Below are 9322 nucleotides of genomic sequence, written 5' to 3' on the forward strand. Positions count from 1 at the left end.
ATGAGTGTGCGGGAATTTGGCCCGTTGTGTGCACAGATTTGGGCCGGAGTGCATGCACATTCGGCATTTGAGAGTGCATTATTTTGGCCCATAAGCATGTGTAAATTCAGCCCATAAGTGTGCACGACTCTGACCGAAAGGCCCGGCTCAATTCGGCCCACATCACTATGCAGCTTTGGCCCATAGATTACGTCAATTTAGCCCATGAATGAATTATGTCCTTTAGGCCCATGAATACGCATGCGTGTTCGGCCCGTGTGAGTGCATGAATTCAGGCCATATGTTAGCGCAAATTCGGCCCAAGTGTGCGTGCAAATCTAGCCCATAAAAGTGCGTAATTCAGCCCATCAGTGGGCTCGGCCTGCAGAAGCATCATTTTGGCCCATGTTAGATAGAAGGCTTAATCGATAATTCAACCCATCAGTGGGCGCGGCTGAATTCGGCCCACATAAATATGAAGTTTTGGCCCATAGGTGATCGTGAATTTGGCCCATGAATGAATTAGGTCCGTTAGGCCCATGAATTCTCACGCGTGACAGCAATGTACTTGGCCCGTGAGAGTGCGTGAATTCAGCCCATATGTGAGTAAATTTGGCCCGAGTTTGCTTGTAAATCCAGCCCTTAAAAGCACGTAATCCAGCCCATCAGTGGGCTCGGCCTGCCAGAAGCATCGTTTTGGCCCATTCAAATTTCGGCCTGCTTTAAAATAGCTGTTGGCCGCAATCGGTAGCCATTTGTACATTTTGAAACATTGCACAGAATTTAATTTGTACTACTTTAATTTAAACATTATACAGCGTTGACAAATGTTGAAACACGAAACGTTGCATTTTAATTTCATGAACTGAAAATTGTTTTTACATATAAGTTTCAAATATAAAATCTTAAAAATACTTCTCTTTAAAATATAAAAAATACACCTCAATTACATGCATCACAAATATATTTGAAAAATCCACATCGATTTGCGATTTAAAGAATTCTGACAAACTGGTTCCAGAAAGAGAATGGTTATTACTAAAGGTTGAATTTAGAAATGCGCGATATATATTACTCACTGTTCTTTGGAGCAAACTGTCAAGCCTTTCATCACATATTTATTATTCATTATTGCTCTTCATTAATCAGGTAATGAATGGTGGGAACAATAGAAGCACATTATTTCACCAAAACACTTTATGCATGGCTCCCAACTTGCTTTCTTATTTATCATTAAACATGCATCCTAGGTAGCAAAATAATCAAGCTTCTCATGCTTGGGAATCGCACTAGCACGCAATCTTCCAAGGCTTCTGCAGTTAATACAGCAGATGGCCTTGTCTTCAAATGGGAACAGCTTAAATTTGTATAAGCCATAAGATCAAAGTATACCTCCAAGCCATTGATAAATTGTTTGCATATTCAAGAATAATCTTGATGATGGTATCAAATTCATGTATCACAAGGTATCTGAAGGTGGGGAGCTTCTGTGTTTATCTGCCTAGAAACTGGCCTCCTCGGTCGTCGGCCTCCTCAAGAAATAGCGCAAGCTATTAGCAAGAACCTAAAGAAACAAGATATATCAGCAAAAATGACCAAATTTCAAACTGCTAATCTTGTAATAAACTTCATTGATATTCAGATTTCTTTTTTCTTTGGAAGAAAAAAAAAGGCTCCATTCCATCAATATACATGGTTTTATGAGAATTAGATAGTACAACAAAAACAAAGCAGGTACGGTAAGTTTTACCTGCTGCAAAGCTTTGATCAGTGGTTTACCCCTATAACTGACATGGAATTTCGCCTTAGCCAGTAGGCCCTACAAGAGATGCAAATGTTAGCATTTATCAATCCGGGGAGAAACATATCCCCCATATAAAAGAAGGATTCGAATGATTAGTGTTACCTCAGTGTCAAATTCTCCCGATTGGACGGTGATGTTGATGTCATCAATGATCTTAACAAGGTCAACTAGCAAACCTGGTCGGTCAGCAGCTTCCACTACAAGTAAGCTGAAATGGAACTACATATCAGATAAATAAATATAATTTACCAGCATCATGAATTCAGCACCCCAATCACCACCTTAATGCAATACAGCTAAGGAAAAACGTCATAGAAATTTAGGCACTTGTATTTTGTTACTAAAAAGTTCTTCAGAGAAAAATCTGGCATAGTTCCTTGATGGTAAACACATCAATTGGCAGCTAAACCATGGGTCAGCTTTTTCTTTAGGACACAAGACCTAACAACAGAAGAACATACTCATGTATATCTTCTAATCTAACAGCATGTTTCTTGTTCCAGTTAAGTTAAAAAAATGTGAACTTTCCTAACAATATGAAGAATAACAGCAAAAGGCAAGACACATGTCATACCTTCTGTCAGGGCCATCATCATATATGTCTATGTGGGTTGCTATGTCCACATCAACCTGAAAAATTCACGAGCAGAAAACATTTATGTATAGGAAGGATTAAAAGCCTTAATGGCATCAATAAGACGGTTAAGTCAATTTCCAGTTTTACTAGATTGTGTGAGAAAAGTCATAAAAGATGTGTAATTTTTAACCTACGAATGAATTTCAGCAAGAACCTGTTCTGTAGGGGGTTCTGGACCAAAGGTTGCACCCAAAGCCAATTGGCTGCTAGCTTCCTGGTATCAAACAAATGACCAGCAGATTGCATTTAGTAAAAATTTTAATATTAATGGCATGCAGGTAAATAAAGAAGCAAATAAGGAACTTACAGGGTGGTACTGAATCATGTTGTTTATAATTGTCAGCCGAACTGCTTCTAACAACTCTGGTTCAGTAATTTTGCGACCAGTGGACCTGTAGAGTATTCTTGTCACTCTAGGCAAGAACTGATATTTGCAGAAAAGTACAATGAAGAAAGACGTCACATTCTGTTGTAAGTAGGAGATCAAACTTATATGACATATTCCTCATGTCAAGATTTGCATATCTGAAATATTGTAGAAAAGAACATTCACTTACAATTTTGTTATAGCTAACTTAATGTGCTTGCCAGTAGAATCGAGGCAGACGCTAGCTTTCACAACATTTAGCCCTAAGTTCTTCAGGGCATTCATCTTCATGACAGAGAATGAATAATCAGCTCAATGAAAATGAAAGTTCGATCTATTGCTTAATGATGAGACCAATTGAGAGGTTAACACAAATGCATACAGTATCAACAAGATCACCGAGACGGTCACCCAAAGTTATCTCCACAATGGTTGAATCCGGATCTGAGTCTTGATCTATTATAACTTTTGGGGTAGGAACTGTGTCAGTGTTGCTAGAGCTCCCATCCTGCTAACCAAAGTATATGCAGTTGAACATGGAAGTTCATCCAATGTTTTTCTGTAAGCTATGCTATCTACCTCAACAGCCGCAGAGGAAGCAGCTCTAGGAACCTTGACAGCAGGAGAGGACAGCCTACACAGAAACAAAGATCAATTTTAACACTACACAATTAAACAGAAACACATATTGGAGAAGTTATAAATATAACTCTACTAATTGGTTCTTAGGTAAGATAAATAATAAATGCAATCCGCAGCAACAAAATCCAGAAGTAAATTCGTCATAACAGTTTAGCTTGTTTTATTGTACAAGAAGAAAACGAATCAGCTTGCAGAAAAGCAATATAGAGCATCCATTTGAGCTTGTCCACAGGTCACAGCATGTGTCCCGTACTCGAGACTTCCATTAAAAAGACAATACTTATCATACTTAAAGGCCTACAAGTTACTATTCCAATCTAATACTATGAAAATAAAATAATTTATCATAAAGAGTCATGAGAGTTCACAGATCTAGGAAGACTAAGAGTGAAGCATTTTTCCAACCAAGATATATATATATACCAAATCTAGTACAAACCATCCTACAAAAAGTTCTCTTAGTTTATTACCCATGTTTTCATTAATTTTCATCTAATCTTGTAGCGACAAAAACATATTACTTACTTTCAGAGAAAAAAGAACACAAGCACACAGTATTTCAACCCATATAGGATTAAGATAACACAGAATCAGCGATAGCGTTTTTTTGCTCCACCTCACTGGAGAAATTGTGAAAGCCTGCCTGATTAGACATTCCCTTATGGGTATGCCATAGAGCTTATTAACCCGTTCCAACCATAGGATTGGAGAACAGCCATTGGTTAATTCATCTAAGGAAAGAATATAAATAAACCTATGGGTTCGCCAATTAGATCCAGAAATCATCAATACCATACCTGCAACAAGAACTTTGACCCCCCAAAAAAAACACACCCTCTCTAATCCATCCTGATGATAACAATAACTTTTATGTTATGCCACTCAAACAGAATATACGAATCTAAGCATCAAGTGATACTGTCTACGACGACATCCATTAGCACATTAAGGCCGCTATCGGCTGACGGGTTTAGTAGCCCATAATCTTTCATTTTTTTCGCACGCTTCACAAATTGCTAAATACTATGTGTTTTTTTAAAAAATTCTATATAAAATTTGTTTTTAAAAAATATATCAATTCATTTTTCAAGTTTTTATAAATAATAGTTGATTAATCATATATTAATCCGCTAACACAATTTTCGTGCAGGTTACTTAATCAACGAAAGAACGCGGCCTAAGTAGCCCTAATCAAACTAAAGTACATGCTTCCGATCTCCCAAAAAAAATTACATACTTCCAGGCTTCCAGCTGATAAAAACAAAAAATTTATAAGCTGCACGCGGTTCTAAACACTAGAAAGCTGAAAGCCTAAACCCAATCACGGCGCGTTACCATTTTAGAAAGAAAAAAATTCAAAAAAAACCATGGAAACCTAAAAGAAATGCTATGTGGGTGAAATAAAAACGAAATCTTGGATCTTGGCCCCCCAAAAAAAAATCCTCACCTCAGCCTGGCCGTGGCCGCCGGCGCAAGAGCACGCCACCCGGAGAACGCCGCGGCGGGGCGGCGGTGGTTGGACGCCGCCGGCGAGACACCGGAGCAGGGCCGGAGGGCGACGGTGACGGCCATTTCGGCCATGTCAAGAAACGCGCGATGAGGGGGGCGGGGGATCCAATCCAAGAAAAAGGGAGAAGAGAGGAGGTAGCTGCGGCTGCACGGGGAGGTGGAGGTGCTACAAAGGCGAAGGCGAAGGCGAGGACGGGATCATGACGACGATATCTATGGCTGTCGCGACGGCTCTATCCATAGGATAGGGAGATGCAAATGGGAGGTGGCCTTCTGCTCTCCTCCCCTCCTCTCCTCTCCTCTCCTCTCCTCTGCTGATATATACCTGCACTGCACTCTCTCTCTCTCTCTTTCTGGGAGTGAAGAGAGAGGGAGAAAGAGGAGGAGAATGGATCTTGGGGGGAAAATGGATGGAAATCGACAGAATTGCAGGTGGATTGGTTGGTTGGGGACCTGGCCTGGCCATCTGGACGGGGTAGTTTAGTTTGCTTTGTTCATGATAATGTTAGTGGTAGGCTGGGCTCTTTTACAGGTTTTTTATTGGGTTTTTTCACGTTAGTTTCTCAAACTGTTAAATAACTTTTTTATAAACTTTTTATATAAAATTTTATTATCTCATATTTCTAAAATATATTTTAACATTGTATTAATTAATTTATTATTTATATAATTAAATAGCTATAAAAATTAGATAAGATTTCATCGTTTATCATTCTCAGTAAAAGAACGTAGCCTAACAGTGTGAAGGTAGTGACCGGTGGTAACTGGACGACCAGACTGGAATGGAATACTTTGTATTTGGGTTCATAGTTTGAAATTATATTAAGAAGTTTGTTGGTTTGCAGCTACATGACCGTGAAACCATGGCTAATTTTTATCTAGTGACAACTCCGTCTTTTGAAATATAACAAACTTTACCTACGCACCTTAACAAGTTGATTTTCATATGTGTATAGCTATGATGTCAATTAGTCTATAACATGCCATTTCACTATTTTTTCCAAAAATATCTAAATATACCATTAAATACATATAACATTAGCCCACGTAGAAGTTTAAGATAATTATGAAAAAAATTGTATAGTCTTCTTTCAGGACATAGAGGTTTTTTTATATGTTTCAAGATTTTCTTTTTTGAAAGTTTCTTTTGTGTGAAATGAGAGGAGTCACTTACACAAAAAATAGCACAAAATATTTTATATAGGATATGAAGGATAGTTTACATTAATAATAGCAGCACAAACAAAGTATTCTATGTATCATATACAAATAAATTCCTCGCAAAAAAGTATAATATACAAATTATATTTAAAAAAATGTAGTGATAAAAAAGTATAAACTCATACACAAATTTTTACTCTCTTTTGTTTCATATTATAAGATATTTGGTGTTCCCTGGATTCATTGTGTGTGTATATATTCAATTGTTAACCACGTAAGTCTATAAGGGTATTTTGGAGAAAATCATCTGGTGCAATGGCATATTGTAAACTCAGCGATATAGTAGAGAAGTGGATAATATCAATATATCAGTGATAAATTGTTACCCGAGATAAACTCAATGGTAAATAGATTCTCTTATTTATATATTTTAGTACTTCTTTTACGTGAGATAAGATTGCCCAGCCTGTTAATTTGAGAAGCTAAGCATTTTTGAATTTTTTTAAGTTGCTTACAATATGATTAGGTGTTATTTTTTAAATGTTGGCTTTTATACCAGAGTACAAATATATAAGTCTTTTTGGAAGATGGTCAAGTTCGCCAAACCACCACTTTTAGACAAGCTTGTGGCTTATGCTATCAAGTAATTAGCCACACTTAGACCCCGTTCGGAGTTCTATCTTCTAACCCCAGATTCTCTCGTTTTTCACCCGCACATTTCCTAAACTGCTAAACGGTGTATTTTTTCTATAGAAAAGTTGTTTTAAAAATCATATTAATGTATTTTATATTTTTTTATAATTAATAATTAATTAATCATGTACTAATCTATTGTTACGTTTTCCACGTCAGATAACTTACCCAACACAAACCCAAACGAACGCAGCCTTAGTCTACTATAAGCGAGCCCACATGAATAAAAAAAAGCTCGGCTAGTCACAAGTGTGACAATAAAAAAATAACCACTTAAAATCTACAACATGTCTAATATATGGAAAATTTTATGTTAGTTTTATTTTGAGTTATCAATTTCTTATGTAGAATTTTGGTAGCTCTAGATTACTAATACTTAATATATAGAGGTAATGAAATTTTACACTAAAAATTTTGATACCTCTTTAAGAATGATAAAAGGGTGATCGTCATATTGTATATTTGTAAATAAAAAATAATTTATGAATAAAAATTTTATATATGTATTCTTAGCTATCTAAAAGTCAAGGCTGAAAAATGAACTTCGCTGAAAAACTCTAAAATCAACTCCAAATTTAAGGTTAAAAATTTAAATTTTGATTTATAAGTCTAAACAGAAGCAAGAAGATGAAGTGAAAATTGGCCCTTATATATGGTATGAGTGACGACGGCACTCAACCAAACAGCCCCTTCCACAAAAATTACTTTTCATTTGCGTTGGCCATGTATGTTTGACTTACAGGTAAAAATGCCTTGTAAGCATGGCCAGTAACAGTCCAGAAACATATGAATTGTAAGAAGATGTGTTGTCACTTCGTCCAAGTTTTGTCAATTCAAGTATTCAACATTGCTGCAATCATATAGAAAGCTACTATAAAACCCCTAATAGGGGATGTATCCTAGGTGCCAGTTAATTTAAAACCAACGCCTATAATAAATAATAGGTGATGTTTATTTCAAAAACCAGCACTAATACTCTTTATATATTTCAATAGACTAGCTGAATGCTTGTGCTTTGCAAAAGATAAAAATATATTATGTTATTACTAGAATAAATAGAAAAATACTTTTCATGAAATATGTGACCATCTTTTTTATATAGAAAATATCCATGTCAATTTGATTTTATGTAGATATCTATCTAGATTTGATTGATTTATAATATTACAAAGTTAAGGGAACAGTGGTTGCAGATTGACTGCCACCACCACTAAAAGTTTTTATAGTAGTAAAGATAATGACATTGACTATTCGGTGCAAGTTTGATCATTCTTCTTATTTAAAAAACTTAATTAACTATTATTTATTTAAGTAAAGTTTATGGCCGGTCCTCAAAGTTGTAGCGAGGTGCCACATAGGTCCATGGTATTCTAAAATGCACTTTAAGCTCCAAAATTATCATCGCAGTCTAAAACTTGCTTGACTCAGTTCGAGCGTCGACGTGGCATGACACGCGGGCATAATTCTTGCATTCCCTCCCTCCCCCGAGCTTGCCATTTAATCACTCTCCCACACCCTAAGTGCATAGGCTACCAAACCTTATTATTCCCCACCGTTGCTCCTAGAATTTACCTACCGCGAGCTTCATCTACAAGCAATTCGTGGTGAGCGATGGAGGGTGGCGGTGAGGTGCATCTTTGTCACGCCCTGAGTTTTACCCTAGCTAAAACTCAATTAAATAATGCATTAAAAATAATTTGTTAATTGAAGTTCAGGAGAAAAACCCAGTACAAATTAATTTAATTTAATTGGAAGCTCTTTGGAATATTCTAAAATGTCCCGAAAGCATTTTAAATTATTAACAAGAGTTATATTTGAATTTCAGAGTAAAATTTTGCTCCAATCAACTTAATAAAAATCGGCAAAATTGGAGGCAATTTCTTTTTTTCCCTCCTTCTTTTTTTTCCCTTCTTTCTTTCTCCCTTTTTCCTTTTCTTTTTCTCTTTTCTTTTTTTCCCTCTCTGGCCGAACTCCCCTCTGCCCTCTCCTGATTGTGCGATCTCCACCCCCCCACCTTCCCCTGTCGTGCTCTCCTCTCCCCTCCTCCCTGCGATCTCTCCCCCTCCCCAACCCTAGCCGTACTCCCACCTCCTCCCTGGCTGATCTCCCTCCTTGCCCTCCTTCCTGTGCGATCCTCCCTCATGCGCCCTCAATTCCTTTCCCCTCTCCCCTGTACGTGTGCCACCTCCACCCCCTGTCGCACGTCCTCTTCCTCCTCCCCTCCAGATCGCACCCTCTCCTTCTCTGACGGTAAAATCAATCCCTTTCTATTTGGACTATATCTCTTATTATCCCTTTGAAATTTTATCTATTTCCTTTTTAATAGGAGATGGATTCCAATATTAATCTCTACCTTCTCTCGTATAAATAAAACTCCAAGCCATCACTTTTCCCCGCCTTTGTTTTCAGCCACGTTGCGCCCACGCCGTCGCTTTGCTTCACCGGCGCCGCTGTCCAGCAACTGCTTAGCAAGCCGCTAGCAACTCTGCTGCTCCTTGTTCGCAGCAGCCAAAGCCGATCTAATCCGTCG

General features: G+C 37.5%; 1 protein-coding gene across 2 annotated transcripts; it reads right to left on the reverse strand.

The window, feature by feature from the left end:
- Positions 1–1071: 1071 nt before the first annotated feature.
- On the reverse strand, positions 1072–5266 carry LOC102702207 (ACT domain-containing protein DS12, chloroplastic). 2 transcript variants are annotated; one of them, XM_015840570.2, is made up of 10 exons: positions 4877–5266; positions 3367–3421; positions 3170–3298; positions 2978–3072; positions 2728–2812; positions 2575–2634; positions 2358–2413; positions 1886–1991; positions 1730–1798; positions 1072–1543 (listed from the first exon to the last, which is right to left on the reverse strand). In XM_015840570.2, the coding sequence occupies exons 1-10, from the start codon at positions 5008–5010 to the stop codon at positions 1481–1483; spliced, it is 852 nt and encodes a 283-aa protein (XP_015696056.1). In that variant the 5' UTR covers positions 5011–5266; the 3' UTR covers positions 1072–1480. The 2 variants fall into 2 exon arrangements, with proteins under 2 accessions (XP_015696056.1, XP_006659236.1); XM_006659173.3 differs by having other exon boundaries at positions 3170–3295; positions 4877–5265.
- Positions 5267–9322: the final 4056 nt, after the last annotated feature.

This window comes from Oryza brachyantha, chromosome 8 (genome assembly GCF_000231095.2).
Source record: "Oryza brachyantha chromosome 8, ObraRS2, whole genome shotgun sequence".
In the NCBI taxonomy this organism is placed as follows: domain Eukaryota; kingdom Viridiplantae; phylum Streptophyta; class Magnoliopsida; order Poales; family Poaceae; genus Oryza; species Oryza brachyantha.